Source organism: Halyomorpha halys, unplaced genomic scaffold, assembly GCF_000696795.3.
Source record: "Halyomorpha halys isolate HHAL.00 unplaced genomic scaffold, Hhal_1.1 Scaffold799.1, whole genome shotgun sequence".
Lineage (NCBI taxonomy): Eukaryota > Metazoa > Arthropoda > Insecta > Hemiptera > Pentatomidae > Halyomorpha > Halyomorpha halys.
The window spans coordinates 219828-237819 of record NW_027108683.1 but is presented as its reverse complement, the minus strand read 5'-3'; the positions used below and the strand labels follow the sequence as shown (position 1 = coordinate 237819).

Sequence of the window (17992 nt, the reverse complement as noted above, 5' to 3'; positions counted from 1 at the left end):
TATATTTGGTTATTATAATTTTGGAAAGTGGATTGACACTTGAATTCAAATTTTTGTTTTTAATATTCTAAACTTAATGATCTTTTACTGGAAGAGTCTTTGGAATTAAACTGGATTTGGTGAATGAAACAATTCTTCCTTTTTCAAATAAAATAATTTATTTCATATAATCAGCAACAACGTTTCGGGAAATATCCCCCATCTTCAGGTTGCTAATAAAAATAACCTATATATAACATATAATTATCTCCTTTATTGTCATTCTTGCTAATATATAATAATATTAATGTCATTTAATAAATAAAAACTATTTAACTTTTAATAGTTTTTATTTATTAAATGACATTAATATTATTATATATTAGCAATAATGACAATAAAGGAGCTAATTATATGTTATATATAGGTTATTTTTATCAGCAACCTGAAGATGGGGGATATTTCCTGAAACGTTGTTGCTGATTATATGAAATAAATTATTTTATTCGAAAAAGGAAGAATAGTGTCATTCACCAAATCCAGTTTTAAATTATTATTATTTATATAATTATTATTATATTATTTTTTAGAAATTCACAATTCATTTAAGAGTTTAATAACAACCGTCATTGAAAATTCAGGAATAGATAAAATTTAAATTGTATGATTAGAAAAAAATATTAATTTGGATTGTATTGGTATAACAGTTTATAATAAAACCATTTATCAATCAATATATAATGTTCTTCAATAAATAATTTGGATACATTTTATAAATATAGGTTTTCAGAGTAAAGCAATAAGAAAAAACAATTCCTGCAAAGATTGAGAGTCATTTTCCATACATCAGGAAAAAAAAAAATTTTGCAAGGGAGACATAGATTTTAGTTTGATAAAAATGATATGCTTAAGCAACATAAAAAAGCCAACTAAATTTTTTGACAGGTTTGTGTATTAAGTGATGGGTACGTGATTACCGATGCACACAAAACCCATTGTTGCTCACCAAAAGGTCACAAAATGGCACCTGAAACAAAACAAAAAATATTGTAAACATACTAATAAATTTAAAAAAGAAAACTTATAATCAGATCATTTCTATGTTCTACTTATTTGGAATAATGAAAAATTTTACAGACTGATGAATTTTATCAATAAAATATTATGTGCTTTAAGAAACTTAAGTCCTAAAAAAGGTTGATTCTCTTTTTCTTTGTTGATTCATTAAAATTTAGTTAAACCTAATTCATACTTTTAAAATTCACAGTTCAAAATGGCCAGCTCATTGCTATGATGGAGTCCAACAAAAATCTGGAATGAACTCAGCAGTTATATAGTGAGTATAATTAATCTGATGACTTTCCTTCTTCTTCTAATGGTGCAAAAAACAAGTGAAGTATTTCTCATGAGCGATGATGAATAATGATTATATACTAGCTTATATTACAGCTCAATAATTATAAATTATAAATTAATTATATTACTTATTAGAGCTACAAAGCGGCACCATTAGTACTTACCCTACAGTTACAGGAGGCGCAAGAGGGTGCCCAGACGTGAGGCTGATACAGTAGAGGACAGGTGGTATTTGCTGGACATGATGAGGGGCAACGGGGACAACAGTCCGAAGTTGAAAGTACTGCTGACTCGCACCAAATCGGAGGGCATTCTACCTCCCAACAGTCTATCTCACCCATCTAGAGACCATGTAATACATTATTATGACATGAAGAGTGAGTATTATAGGATTAAGAGTATCAATGAAATAAAATGAAAAATTTATCTTTATTCTGGGATACTCAATCCTATAAGAATAACCTGAATGTACAATTAAAGCAACATTTGTTTACCTGTATTATGGATTGATTAAATTCAGAACTATAAAACAATTTGTAGGTATCATTTAAGTAAAATAAAAATTGAGATAGAAATAAATTTACATATTTACACAGCCTTATAGAAACATTCTTAGTTTAAATATACGGCAAAGATTGATCTTTGAGGATATAGAAAAATAAGTTGTTTGTAAATGAGGTTAGTAAGGAACTTTATTAGTGGAGATAGCTAAAAGAATTTTTCAAATGATATAGTTTTATGATACGGGAATGGTGAATTAAGACCTTGTATTTAAGAGCTGGAAGAAGGAACACATGTTGAAAAAGTCAAAAATATTGGAAGGTTTATTGGTCCTTAAGGAGTGGAATAGGAAGGCTCCAAGAAGGTATTTTGGAAATATTAACAAAGCCACCCTTGCTTGGAATATAAGTGAGAAATGTGAAAACATCTGAGAACATGGAAAATGAATGATGAAACAATTCATTAACTTTTTAAGTCTTATCTCATGGTCTCCAGATACTTTTTCATGAACTAAGCCTCCAAAGTCAAAGAGAAGAAGAATGATGGAAGATACTTTCAGGAAATGAATCATGGAATCTAAGGAACTATTTGAGGATTGAGATGAATTTTCGGATGATTTGAGGAGTATGGTTTTTCCAAATAAGGTAGGGATAGTTAACTCCTTGTTTTTTTTACAGATATTTGAAACTAAATAATTTCAATGAGTTATAGTAATTGATTTTATGGAAAGATAATAAAGTAAAGTTTTGAACTGATGAAGGTAGCCATGGTTTTCACTGTATTTAGTCCAGGTTTAGTTTTCTTCTTATGCCCAGTGGTTAATACTGTCTATATCATTCTGAAGTTTACAAGATGTCTTAAGCATGCCGGGGGGAGAGGGGAGGGCGGGGATTAAATTCATATTTGCAAGTCATCTGCTTACAAATGATGATGGGAGTGATTGTAGGTTAGGTAGGTCATTTACATAGATGGATAATAGGTCAAGTGAGAGAGAAAATCCTAGAGGTATACTTTGTCAAAGAGGTAGAGATGATGAGGGAAGTTAGTTGGAAATGGTGACAGTTTGGGATTAAAAAAACAAGAATGAGTGAAACCATTCTAGAAAACTATAAGATAGGGAAATATTATGTAATTTAGTAAGGATAATGGTACAATCAACAAAGTCAAAGGCTTTGGAAAAATTATAGAATAAAAAGATGGTGATTTTTGTTAGTCTATAGAGGAATAAAGATCTTGAGTCATTTTTATAGAAACTAGATTATTATGGATTAAGAGAAAATTATACACAAGGAAGGAACAGAGTTATGAGTGGGCTAATCTTTACTAGGATTTCGGTAAATCTTAAAGAAATCGATAAAATTGGTGGAAATGGGTCTGAAGTCAGATGCTGTAAAGTCAATGCACTTACCAGACATTCACAGGTCTGGCATTGATATATCCAGCGTTCGCCAGACCTGAAGATGACATGAGGTAGCTCCTGGTGAACGCAGGAAGTTGCTGTAGGGTAGCAGTGTGGACAGCAGTGCACTGCAGGAGATAGAGCACAATCGCAGTTTATCGGTGTGCAATGGACCACACCATCCACACATCTACATTCCTCACACTCTCCTCTTGGTATTATTCCACCATTTTCTACTTCCTGACCATTTATCACACAACCTATAAAAGATTAAAAATTATGAAATAAAATAAATCTTCAGTTTAGGCAATATTATTCCTTAAGAATCACAAATTATGTACTCTGACTTCAGGTCCCTGTTTTATAATAAATTATAAACTAATACTATAAGTCTTATATTTGGGCCGCCCATAGCTCAGTGGTTAAGACACAGTCTTACCAATTTGATGTCTATTGGCGGTGCCGGTTCGAATCCGGCCTGGGACGTTGACTTTTTTCATTGAGTGGCGGTCCCACAAAATGAAGAACTTTGACCCCCAACCATGGTTTGGCAGTATAGGACTCCATTGGGAGTCTTGGCCGAAAAAAAAAAAAAAAAAAAAAAGTCTTATATTTGGTGCTTGATTCAATTTCACTGAAAAATATTGACATGTACTAATTTACTTTTCAAGTTTTATAATATCATTAATACTCATCTCCATCATGGAACAAAAAATATCAAAATCTTATAAATGAAAAGTTTGTACACTTATGTTTATGGACTAATACTCATGCTACTAGCTTCCATTATGAAGCAGAGTCTAGATCACCAGCACAACTGATTAAATAATCTTTTAATTTGAATATTAGATCGAAATTCATGAAAACTGGGGAAAGGAATAATGCTTGGAAAGACTACGAATATGAATAAAAGCACAAAATCCTGTTCAAGTGCTTTAATGAGGTAACCCAGACAAATGTACAAAAGGTATATAAATATAACATTTCTTAATGACTAAAAAAACATACTCAGGCGGCAGTCGGTAGAGTTGGCAGGGCATTGGCATCTAAAACCTCCTTCAACATTTATACAATCTGCAGTCTCATGACAAGTATGGTTCCCAATGACGCATTCATCCACATCTAAAAAAATATATATAATATATTATATAACTACTCTATTTAACAACAGAATGAAATTAAAAACCTCAAAATTATATATTTTTGTATTAAAAATTAATAAGTTAGAATGTTTGTTTTTAATATAATCAATATTTGATTGTTTTTAGCACCCTCGATTACCCTAATATTGGACAAACTACAATAATGTAAAAAGTATCTAGTAATAAGTTTATATTGTATATGGAACAGTTTTTCTTTTTTCTTGCAAAGGTTGAGAATTTATAATAAGGAGTTCTATTATTAATTTTAAAATTTGATAGATTAAAACCGGGTGAATTATTTTTTGAGGTTCATCTGCATAATTTTGGCGCAATTGAATCTATCAGAAGTTTACATCAGCAGAAATTAATACAAAGCTATAATAATACTTTTCATGAAAATATATAGAATATTACCAATACAGAGAGTAGGCGAAAGATGAGTGAGAGCTGGAACATATCCCTGGCGGCAGGCACAATAATACCAGCCTGGCATGTTAACGCACTGTGTACTAAGATCGCAATGGCCTATCCCAGCCTCGCATTCGTTAAGATCTAAAGAACAGTCCTGCCCGGTGTAACCCGTTCTGCAGGTACACTCCCCATCCTCACTGCAGCTTCCTCCGTTTTGACATGGAGCTGGGCATGTTCCTGAAATTTAACATTTATTCATTCAAATTTACTTTTATTTATTTAATTTTAATTAAAATTAAGTAATAAGTAAATATTCTGTATTTTGTCATAAATCTTTGTATTTTAGGAAATGTAGCTAGATATTCTGGATTGCCATCTATTGTATTTCCGACAAAAACAATATACAAAGTCTTTGTTGGGGTATTTTCGAATCACTGGATTGAACAAATTAGAGCAGGAGTTTGGGCACCAACTTTTACAAGGATTTATTGGAGAAAGATAATTAAATAGAGTAAGATTTGGATTAGGGCACGAAAATTACTAACCCCTAAAATAAAATTAAAGAAAACAAATTTTATTAGATATTAATTTAATGATTATTTTATTATTTAATATTATGGGTGTGTAAGGTTGACAGGACAACTAGACCATCCAGTTAGATTTTAATTAATACCTATATATAAATATCGACCTATCAATCTATAATTATCTTTATTATAAATTATTCTATCCATAGATAAATTAATTAGTGAGAGGAAAACCCAAAACCTGCAATTAAGTTATTATTATCAGATTCCAAAACAAAACCTTAAGTCTTTTAAATAGCAGTAAACAACTAAACAGATTAAATTTTGCCAGTTCAGGACTGAATGTCAGAAGATCATACAGACATAGAATAGAAGTAACACACCTCAACATCCTGGAAACTCCTAATCAAATAGGTATAGCAGGAACATTACTCCAACTGATGTACTAATAAAAGGTCATTACTTTTTGTGGAGGATTGAATTTCTATTCCATGGAATCACCACAAAGTAAAAGTGAACAAACCTAAGCCAGAATTGAAATGGCACTGTTTAGAAGGTTGCGAAGGTGATGCCCCAACTCCTTCAGCTACAAACAGCCCTGGTATTTGCAAGTTAAACCATAAGGTAGATGTTCTCATGGCAAACCCAGATATATGTATTCTGATTACATCAGAAATCTAGAAGCAGCCAGAGGACGCATCATAGTCTCAGACAACTATTAAGGGACAAAGGCCAGTTTGATAGGGTTGATTGAAATCAATCAAACACTGATTTTGTCACTCTTTCAATACAACTATAACATAATAACAATTTAATAAATAAAGTACTGCTAATTAACAACTCAAATATTGTTGATTTTTTCAACCTTTCAGTTGTAAATATTTTATAATAAATCTGAAAACTTTTTTTTATCCATAAATTTTATTCCCTAATCAAATTTATATAAATATTAATTTTTATTTTTTTGGTTGAACAAAACATCAGAAGTATCACTGTTGGCTTGATTTTCCCCTTTTGTTTTATTTGCATATTGAAAACATTTAAATAATAACATAGCTGTTTAAAATAATATCATTAGTTAATAATAATTATTTTAATGTGTTTGACACATACTCTGACAGTGAATTCCATCTCCTGAGTAGCCCTCTTTACATGTACAATGGTAAGAACCTAGCGTGTTAACACATAATGCTTGCATATGACATTCATGTGTTCCAGCTGCACATTCATCAATTTCGGCACAATTAAACCTAAAACAAATCAAAATAAAGACTAATTACAAAAAAGATTTATGATTAATATAAATTAAGTTTATCATTTAATTGATATTATAACCTTACAGGTTTAATAATCAAACAAAATTACAAAAATATAACTGAAACAATTATTCGGAAAGAAGTTAATTATGCTGACTTCAATATTAGTCATTTACTGAGACGTTACTTACCTATCGACCCTTCTATGACCAGGAAGACACTCGCACTCATACCCTCCTCTAGTATTTAAGCATTTAGTGTTGCTACGGCAGTGATGTCCCTCCAGACCACCTTCACTAGTACATTCGTCTATATCTAAAAAAGAATGTTAATATTATCAATCCATACTTTACTCTATCAAAGAAAATTACTCATGAACAATGTTGCAACATTTTATTGAACTAATAATATTAAACTTATTCTCGATAGTATTTAAAGTATTTTCAATTAATGATTTTTCTATTTTGATTCTTAACTCATAGATCTACTAAGTTATTTTATTAATAACATTATAATATCTGTTATAAAAAATGTAAATTTTAAGTATGAAGGAATATTGCTTTTAAGTAAGAAGTATTTTTTTACTTTGGTAGTCCTTTCCAGAAAAAAAACAATTATTAATAAATGGAATATGATCTGGGTGTGGTAAAAAAAAAAACTCAAATAGGAATAATTATTTTTATTTGAGGCAACGTTTTGCCCCATGTTGTAGGGCTTCGTCTGGGCTAAAAAAGATACAAACACTTAATGTAAGTAAAAAAGTAAATGAAAAATTACAAGGGTTTATAAAGAAACTTAAAAATTAAATAAGAAAAATAAAAGGTTATAAACAATAAATGAAAATGGAAATAGTAACAGATAAAAAGAAAAAATGTAAAAGAAAGTACAAACTAAGAGAAATTAAGTTTATCCTTATTCCCTTTTTCATCTCTTAGTTTGTACTTTCTTTTATATGTCTTATTTTTATCTATTACTATTTCTGCTTACATTTATTGTTTATAACCTTTTATTTTTCTTATTTAATTTTTACGTTTCATTGTATACCTTTGTAATTTTCAATTTACTTTTTTTACTTATGTTAAGTGTTTATATCTTTTTTAGCCCTGACAAAGCCCTGCAACATGGGGCGAAATGCTGGATCAAATAAAAATAGTTATTACTATTTGAATTTTTTTTTTATCGAACCGACCATATTTCATTTATTAATAATACACACATTTTATTTTTCTGTTACTACTATCCTTGATATTTTTTTTTCACTTTAAGATTCTAATCATTAATTGTTATCTAGTTATGAAATAAATAATGCTCGCTGGGGCTGAGACTTTACAAGTGTGGTATCAGTTTCTTTTGAAATAAACCTTAAAAAAAAAATGGCTGCTATATTTTCAGTACTATCTCAAGTATTGGTAAAAAACATAATTTGAATTTTGGATGATAAATGATAATTTAAATTTATCAATTTATCAGAAAATCAATGACTATAACACATTATACCAATGTCAAAAGGTTGTCAGTCACTCTTTAACCTGTTCATAAAATGCCCTCTATATACCTTCACAAAGGAAATTTTCAGGAAAAAAGGTGATCAGGACACACTAGGAAGAAACAGAAACATGAAATCTTTGTTCCCTTCTTTAACTTCTTCACTGGTAACTTGTAACTTGTTTCCAGACTGGTGACTTGGTTCCAGGAATAAGTTGAAATATAATGAAAATTGTGTGAGTATTTTTATTAGTGGTCAATATTACTCAACAAGATCAAGACCTTAGACTTGATTTTTATTTGTTTGTTTTTTTTTACCAAATTACGAATTTACCAAAGGCTTAAATTTTGTTTATTAAATAGTTTTGTAGTATTTAAGGACCTCTTTAAGTCGTAATTTTGGTTAGTACAGATGTAAATTATATCAAATAAATTTTTATAAAATGTCTAAATTATATAGTGGCTTACATACTAATTTTATAGTTGGGCGTTGATGACCTCAGGGTTTTACGCCCTTAAGCCCCAGACAACAACAACAACTAATTTTATAGTTAGATTTTCATTACTTCCACCTGAGTAATACTAACTCATTGATAAGCGAGTAAAGGATGATGATAGAATTCTAAGATTAAGGACTTATTTTTAATTAAATAAATAAAAAAAAGTTTGGAGTTATTTATTAATAATTAAAGATTAAACAAAAATTGTAAATTGATAGAAAGATAGATACACTGTAATATAAATATTATAAGATGTTTACAATATCTGTTGATATCTTCATACAATAATTTATAATAATAATAATTTTTTTCTCTCCTTTTATTATTATTAGAATATACTGTAAGATTAATTATATTCAGTTCTTTTTTTGTGTTTGAGTCTTTTTCATTCATATTATTAAAAGTAAGTCATGCCATGATTTATGAGATAATATATAGTTTGGTTTATCTGTTTTCTTTTCTTTGTTTATTTTACATATTCTGTTAAATATTGTAGAGTAATTTTTTTTCTACTCCAATTTATTATTTTAATATATATATATATATATTTTATGATGCTCTATATGTTGCTTATCTTTGTTTTTTTATAAAGCTTCACTTGAATAGAAAGATGAAAAATGGTTGATTTATTTATTACTAGGCAGTCACTCCCTGTCTGCAGTGAAATTTTTAGAGAGCTTGACCAGAATGGAAATGAACAAAGAAATATCTCTTTTTATTTCAATATTCACTATTAAAACCCTTTAACCTTGACAAGTAGGATTTTTAATTGGTAGTTCAGGACACTAATGTTTGTGAGATCAATAAACAATGTATTGCTAATCCCATTTCTTTAAGAGGAGATTCGTATTTTCATCTCTCATACAAAATGTTGTAAAATAGCAGTTGGTGTAATGATGTATACTTGCCAGTTTGGTAGTTTTATTGTTATATTTTTTTTTATTAAAGTCATAAAAGTGTTTTTTTACAACTAAACCAGTTCACCTATATCAAATGAAATAGAACTGAAAGCTTCTAATAGTTCATTTAGATTCCTATTAAACATATGATGCTTGTTTTTATAAGATGTTCAAAATAATATTATATATGACATTGGATATTATGCTCTATGTTGGGTTTTATTGTGATAATGGATGAGATAAAAATGAAATAGAGAACAAGTATTTTCAAGCTGAACAAATCTTTTTTTGTTATTGTTCCTGTAACCGGTTTTTTCTTTTATTATATTTTCCTTTTAATCTATATGTTATTCTTATTCTTGTAAAATGTATCTAGTTGTTTGTTCTTGATAGACTGATCTACTGCTGTGACTATGAATGATGGTCTGATCTCACATTACTTATATTGAATTTTTTTAGCGGGTCACTGAAGAGGATCTAGGAGGGTGAATTCCGGAGAGCGAATTTGTTGATAGGGGGAATTGAATAATTGAGCAGAAATGAGAGGGAAAAATGGGAGTGAGTGAAACATTTGTATTGGTTGTACAGACCGAAATGGATTGTAAAAGGAAACTGTAGGGGTGAAAAAAAAAAGTTTATTATATCCTATTATTGTATATCTTTTTTTTTATGATTATACCATGTACGTGTAATGTAAATATGTCCGAATACGGATTGGTAAGTATGCTGTGTGAGATAGCAACCTAATGTATTTAGGCAGCATAGATGAATAAATAAAGTATTTCTCTCTAAAAAAAAAATTCACATTAAGTTTAATGTTGAAAAGTGTTAACAAGTACTTATGAAGTAATCATATAATGTAGAATCACATTTGTTCAGAATTTTATTTTCTAAAAGTTCAGACTAGATATAACACTCCTTGTATAATGTAATGTTTAATAATGTTTTTTTATCAATTAAATTAATTTTATTATTCATTTATTCTATTATTTATTATTCATTTATTCTATTATTCATTATGAGGACCATAATCTCACATGTTTTAGTTTCTGAAATGTCAACCAAGTGAGTGTATTTTTTACATTATTTTTTATTCATTGAATAAATGTATATATATTTTTACATATATAAATATAGCTAATGATCAAAGGTTTACCTATACATTGGTGACCATTGCCAGTAAATCCTGCATTACAATGACAGGCGTAACTTGTTTCCAGGTTGAGACAAGAGGCATTGCTATGGCAGTCATGACCTTGGCTGCAGTAATCAACACCTACAATTAAAATAGTTATTAATTAGTTTTATAAAAATATTCAGACATCATTTTGATAACGGTATTTCGACTTATACCTGGACAGAATTTACAACACTCATCGGGTGCAGAAAACTGTTTGTGCACGGGGCAGTCCAAAGGTGGGCACATTGTATCGGGGTCTATTCTTGTGCAGTGCATTGATCCGTCTCTACATTCGCACTCCACACATTGCTTTAGACTGACAACCTCACCGTCTTCGTACAGTGTCCCCCTTAAGTAACACTGTTCTGTAATGCAAAGTTTTGTTTATGATTCACAGAAATAAATACTGAAAAACAATATAAAGTGATGCTTATACTCTATCGACTAGTGTTTAATAAGTTTTTATATACATTTAGAAATAAATGGATAATATGTGAAGAAATACTCACTGAGGCAGGTTGGACAGCACTGACCAGGATGCAATACGGGCCTTTTGCAGTTTACAACCGGGCACTGGACTGGCCTGCACTCTACTTCTCCATGCTAACAGATTTTTATTAATGACAGTTTCAATAATATAATTTATTTAAAAATATACAGTTCCATTCATTCAGTTTTCGTAAAGTAAATATTTTTTTAAATAATATATTTAAATTAAAATAATAAGATATTCTCATTCTTCAATAAATAACTCTTACTCTTCAACTAATGAAGCCATGAATATAATGGATTTAAAAAAAATAAATATAAATTATATATAGGGACACAAGAAAAGAAAAGATACATGATTGAAAAAAGTTATGAGGGTGGAATTCAAATCATGGAATAAAGTATTTAGAGAAAACAAAATACTTGTACTGGACTTGGTGAATTTAGAAAGAAGTAAAATTTGAAAAATTGAAATTTGTGCTATTTAGCATAGTGAGAAAAAAGTTGCAAAAATTGTGTTTCTTTGAATGCAGCAGAAAATAAAATAAGATATGGGCTAAGGAATAAAGAAAATATGTTTGAGGAACAAGATATTATTCTCAAGTATTTAAAAGAGAAACCTAGACTGAATATTTAAGTACCATCCCATTATAGGAAGATCTCAGATTGCATATCAATCATAATTTCTGATTGTTGGGAATGAAAGGTGTAAGATGCTTAATGAAATGATGGTAATTACTCTAAACAGACAGGATTTATAATTTTGGTGCAATATATTGCAAACTTGTTATTTAAGTGTGAAACCGTGGATACATGATACCATCAATAACTCCTTGGTCTGTAGCTCCGATGAAAAGAAAAATACCTTTCACTACTTGGGAACCTGTTCCCAGTATATTGAAATTAGAAAAAAATATTTTGGACAGCGGATCTGCTCTCTAGAACAGTTATTAAGTTTGTTAAAAGGCACTAATTGGAGGGCACTTAGCAACTATGTATGATGAGCTACACCAGAAAGAGCTAAGTTGGTTAATATTTGAAGGATCGATACCACAGTTTGTTACTATTGTTACTATGGCTTTGTTTTTTAGAACATAAATACTGCACTGTTATTTTAAATTATAGACTGGTTAAAAGCATTGTTTTTATAGAGTACAACACATTTTTTTTTTTTTTTTTTTTTTTTATAAGGTTGTCATTTATACGATTTTAGTTAAAATTACACACCATCTTCGACACATGGATATTTTCCCTTGCCTATGTGTATTTTATTTTTTAAAATAAAGATTCAAAAGATCATATCTTTCTGTTGAGAGGGAGGAGAGAAGAATAAAAAGAAAAAAATATTCATTAATAGAGAACTATCAAAATAAAAGATACATATTTTTGTTTTTAAATCTATTCTAGTATATCCAATAAAATTTATATTTGGGAACGATTAGTTCAAATTGGATTTAATTTATTCATTATTATTATAAAATTGGTATTAGGAGTTTGGATTGTTTACCTTACATTTATTAAAAGAATTACATAGAAGCATAATATTATTTAAAAGCAACATAAGCGCACATGTATCGATTGCTTACTTCACAGTAGTGCTAAGTATATGAAAACCAACCTTACAAAAAATACATTTAAAAGTTCTTTCTTTTAGGAAAGTTGTAATTTCTCTAAGTGAGAGAACCTTTAATTGTATTGTTTGTAAAGTTAGTTTACATGTACTTAGCACTACTATGAAGCAAGCCATCGATATGATTGTATTATTACTCACAACACAAGAACAGATGTTACAGTCTGCCTGCCAAGACGCTCCATCTGCTCGGACAGTGCCGTTCACCTGGCATGACTTGATGCAGTCACAGGCCTCTACCTGAGATATTCTTACTTCTGCCGCCTCCAACTATAATTACAGGAAATAATAATTATTAATTTTATATTAATAATGTAAAGGTGGATGGTTGACAGAATATTTAACCATATTTATTAATTGTAACTGTTCAGTTTGGTAGTTTGATTAAGTTCTGTTTGTAATAGCAATTGTTAGAAAGGATAAATGTAAAATAAGAAAAGGTAGAGTGATATGGATGAGGATAATATAAACTAAGTTAAAAATAATAAACTCAATTACATAATATTAATTTATATATATCACACATTCCACCTCAAATTGACTATGTCTTTTTGTTGGAAAAATTTAAAAGAACAAGAACAAACTGGTTCGGATATAAACATTTATTTGGTTGATCTAACATTTATAAAATTTAAATATAAAATAAACAAAAGATGAAACATAAACAAAAATAATGAATACAATTAAAGATATAAAGGTCTTTTAGATAAATTATAAAAACAAAAGAAACTAATTTACAAAAAAACAAATAAATACTGGTCGACGAAAGGTTGATCCACTCCAATAAGTCAGAGGAAGATATTTTGCTTGTCGAGGTGTGTAGGTCGCAGCTCTTTAGCTAAATACACTGCTGCAATTTTAAACTGGTCCAAAGTTGGTGCAATGGCTCACAAATAGTCGGAATGTCCCAAAAGCCATCTTGGCCACACTGGCACATATTAAGAGCAGGCAGAGAGTAGTTATTTTAATGTATTATGCGAGCCGACTAATTAGCAACAATTTATATTCAAGTCGAAACACAGATAAGGTCTGGTTTCGGACTGTAATGTATGTTAACATACTCAAAATGTCAATAAATAATACCAATATGAATGCAAACAGGGCTCGTTACACACGGTCATGACCACTAATTAGCCGGAACTGATATTAAAGTCGAAACACAGAAAAGATCTGGCTCTGAACTGTAATGACAATTGACTCACTAAAAATGTCCAAACTATTAAATTATAAACACAGACAGGGCTACTTAGACCCTGTCATGGCAACTAATTAGCCGGAACTCCTCTAACAACCAAGATGGTTGGCCCATTGCTAGGCAACCTCTTAACAACAGTTATCAACCCTTAGTAATTGTCTCTATTACTTAATTAAAACACACAAACATAAATACACATTTTTCATCTAAAATAACTAAATTCTGATTAAAATAATATAAATAAAAATAAATGTAATTAAATTCAACACTAATACTAATTTTTACAATAAAACCCAAATTAATTATAAAATATGGTGTTAACAGCTCCCTTCTGTATTATATGTTTTTTTACCTATAATAATAATTTACTTAAAACATGAGAAGAAGATGGTTGGGGATGCAGTCAGTGAAGTACACAAGTACGTAAATATAATTTAATAGGACTACTGTTTCAGCCAGAATATTAGGCATTCGTCAGAGCTAAGACCAAAAAACAAGATAGCAACTATAATGAGTAAAATCAATCACAGAATAATTAAAAAATAAGAGCCAATATAAATACATAAATAGTATTGAAAGAAAATTTAAATATCATAATAAGAAAAAGGCTATCTGAGAATAAGTAATATTAAAATTAAGAAAGAAGAAAGTACAAGAAATTGATACACATGAAAATATAGTAAGAAATATAAGTACAAAATGAAAATTATCTAAAATTAAAGTTATGAAAAAGAGGGAAAGAAAACAAATATGTAATTAATTTAATATAATTATTAAATAAAATAATTAAAGAAATAAAACATAAAGTTATATAACCCTAAAGGAAAAACAAAAAACTATTTTAAATTAAAGGCATAAAAAAAAAAGAAGTGAGGAAGAAAATATATCTAATCAATGAAATAAGCCAATTAGCTTATATAACTTTATGTTCTGCTTCATTAATTCTGTTATTTTACTTATATATTTAATTAATTACATGTTTCTTTTCATTGCTACTTTTTCATAACTTTAATTTTAAATAATTTTCATTTCATACATATATTTCTTGCTAAATTTTCATATGCGCGTTTTATTCTGGTACTCTCTTTTTCTTAATTTTAATATTACTTATTCTCATATAACCTTTATCTTCTTGTAATACTTAGAATATACATTTTCTTTTATCACTATTTATGTATCTATATGGTCTGTTATTTTCTAATTATTCCTTTTATTCATTGTGATTGTTCTCTATTTTTTTATTCCAAGCCCTGATGAAGGCTAGAAATTTTGGCAAAAATAAGTAAGTTTTTACTTATTTGTATTCTTCACTGACCGTACCCGCAACCATCTTCTCCTACAACAGTAGGGTTTAGTATTTCATCTCAATAAACACTAAAGTGGTTGCGGTCCTACTTAATTTCTTAACTTGTATAACTTTGCCACATGTTTATAAATTATCAAATTTAGGCATACTGCTTAGTTGGAGGCTGATTCAAATGTTTTAGTCCATATGAAATCAGTTGAGAAGTACACCCACCAAAGGAAAAAATGGGCATGGCAGTAGGAACACCTCGAGCAAATGGAAGACCTCTGGAACAGTAATGAGGTATGAAAATTCTTCCAAGGAATAAATAGTAGCCAACAGACATTGAAACCTAGAATAAATGCCTGTAGAGACAATGAGGGTAATCTCATCACAAATAGGATACAGGTTCTGGAACAGTGGCGACATTACTTCGATGCCCTCCTTAATGACGTGGCAGAAGAAGGAAGAGGGGAAAAAGAGATGGCCCTAGTGGAATCAAAGCCACATGATATGGACTACGTTTATGAAATGTGGAAGATTTGAAAAATAATAAAGCACCAGTACAAGATGGACTTTCTGCAGAAACATTTAAGTTATTAAGATAATAGTTATGAAAATTCTTACTTAAAAAAAAAAGACTAGTACACATTTCTTAATAATGAATTATTGCATAAACATTAGGCATTAAATAGCCTCTCTCTTCGAAACAACACTACAGCTACGCTGGCACTTATTTCCTTTGGCTGTGCAGTTATATTCCTGGATTTTTATTATGTTTACCTCTTGAATTATGCAAAAGAAATTCTAAAGTCAATTTTGGCTATCCCGTAATGTTCTTATATAACTCCCTCATTGATTGGTCTATTAGTACTTAATGGACGGTTACGGGTCTAATTTGATGAACTTAATATAGAATTATACACTAATTTGTCAGTTTAAAAAAAAAATCTCGATTTAATTGTTTTCAAATTTTCATAGTATTTTTAACAGATAAATTTAACTTAATTCTTTTTTAATTTTAGTTGAAATTATATTAAATTCTATTGATAAAATACGATTTGGAAAATCGATAGAAAATTTTAAAATAAATATTCATTGATCCGTGTAAACGGTGACGTGACATGACGAAGACAGGAGACAGGACGGCCTTGGATGGAATCAAGGGCACAGGGTCACCGCCCTCTATCGATCTACGTCGGCACTACTTCTTATAGATTTTTTACATTGTACAACTTCATAAAATATTCATTTAATTCGGGATTTAAAATTCTTTTTTTTACCTAAAAATTTTGTTGTGGAATAAAACTAAAATACTAATGAAGCCAGAAGTCAAAATACATTTTCTACTGCTGTAGGGGCAAACATTATAGGATATTTGTTGGTTTATGTGCAATATTTCTTATTATTATATTCTGTTAGTAATATAGATAAGTTTAAAAAAATTATTAAAAAAATTAAAACAAAGAATAAAGATTAACACTAAGATACTAATAAAATATGTAACAATAGGTTGAGAGCCACGATTAGCGTTTCCATGTTTTTATTTATTGCCTGTTTGTTTTTAATTTTCAATAATCTATCAATATAATATTAAATAATTAAAAAAAAGTCCAAAATACGGTGCCAACCCACTTTGATAGTATTCTGTTGTTTTTTTTAACACTATCCGGACCACCTTCAAGATCTTTTTAATTTACAATAACTATGCAATAACAATGTAATAACACTCTTATGGGGAAGTTTGATTAGAGAATTATTTTTAAAATTTTATTATCTCAAAAACCAATACATATAACAAAAAATAGGAATTATGTTTATTATGAAAAAATATTCCTGTTTTTTATATTATTTATTAATTTTTTGAGATAATAAAATTAATGGAAGGGGGAAGAAAAAAAAAGAAGTTTGATTAATTGAACCAAATTCAATGTTTAACTTTACGTAGACTCAATTAAAAACTATAACTTTTCTATTTAATTTTTATAAATCAGCTTATATTCTTGCAGCATCATAAATGTATTATTCATCATATATATATATATATTTTATGATGCTCTATATGTTGCTTATCTTTGTTTTTTTATAAAGCTTCACTTGAATAGAAAGATGAAAAATGGTTGATTTATTTATTACTAGGCAGTCACTCCCTGTCTGCAGTGAAATTTTTAGAGAGCTTGACCAGAATGGAAATGAACAAAGAAATATCTCTTTTTATTTCAATATTCACTATTAAAACCCTTTAACCTTGACAAGTAGGATTTTTAATTGGTAGTTCAGGACACTAATGTTTGTGAGATCAATAAACAATGTATTGCTAATCCCATTTCTTTAAGAGGAGATTCGTATTTTCATCTCTCATACAAAATGTTGTAAAATAGCAGTTGGTGTAATGATGTATACTTGCCAGTTTGGTAGTTTTATTGTTATATTTTTTTTTATTAAAGTCATAAAAGTGTTTTTTTACAACTAAACCAGTTCACCTATATCAAATGAAATAGAACTGAAAGCTTCTAATAGTTCATTTAGATTCCTATTAAACATATGATGCTTGTTTTTATAAGATGTTCAAAATAATATTATATATGACATTGGATATTATGCTCTATGTTGGGTTTTATTGTGATAATGGATGAGATAAAAATGAAATAGAGAACAAGTATTTTCAAGCTGAACAAATCTTTTTTTGTTATTGTTCCTGTAACCGGTTTTTTCTTTTATTATATTTTCCTTTTAATCTATATGTTATTCTTATTCT

General features: G+C 29.0%; 1 protein-coding gene across 4 annotated transcripts in view; it reads right to left on the bottom strand.

Moving 5' to 3' along the window:
* LOC106686231 (protein kinase C-binding protein NELL1) overlaps nt 1–17992 on the bottom strand; it is a 226254-nt gene that overhangs the window by 10795 nt on the left and 197467 nt on the right. For 2 of the 4 annotated variants that reach the window (XR_010843293.1, XM_067046968.1), the window contains exons 7-17: nt 12896–13024; nt 11145–11238; nt 10809–11000; nt 10612–10731; nt 6763–6886; nt 6429–6565; nt 4792–5025; nt 4244–4357; nt 3245–3495; nt 1500–1676; nt 986–1006 (exon numbers count right to left, since the gene is read on the bottom strand). Coding sequence is in view for 3 of the 4 variants with exons in the window: in XM_067046968.1 (XP_066903069.1) it covers nt 986–1006; nt 1500–1676; nt 3245–3495; nt 4244–4357; nt 4792–5025; nt 6429–6565; nt 6763–6886; nt 10612–10731; nt 10809–11000; nt 11145–11238; nt 12896–13024 (1593 nt within the window). In the remaining variant the exon portion in view is untranslated. Of the gene's footprint in view, nt 1–956; nt 1007–1499; nt 1677–3244; nt 3496–4243; nt 4358–4791; nt 5026–6428; nt 6566–6762; nt 6887–10611; nt 10732–10808; nt 11001–11144; nt 11239–12895; nt 13025–17992 lie in introns of all 4 variants that reach the window. The other 2 variants (XM_067046969.1, XM_067046970.1) reach the window with 1 other exon arrangement.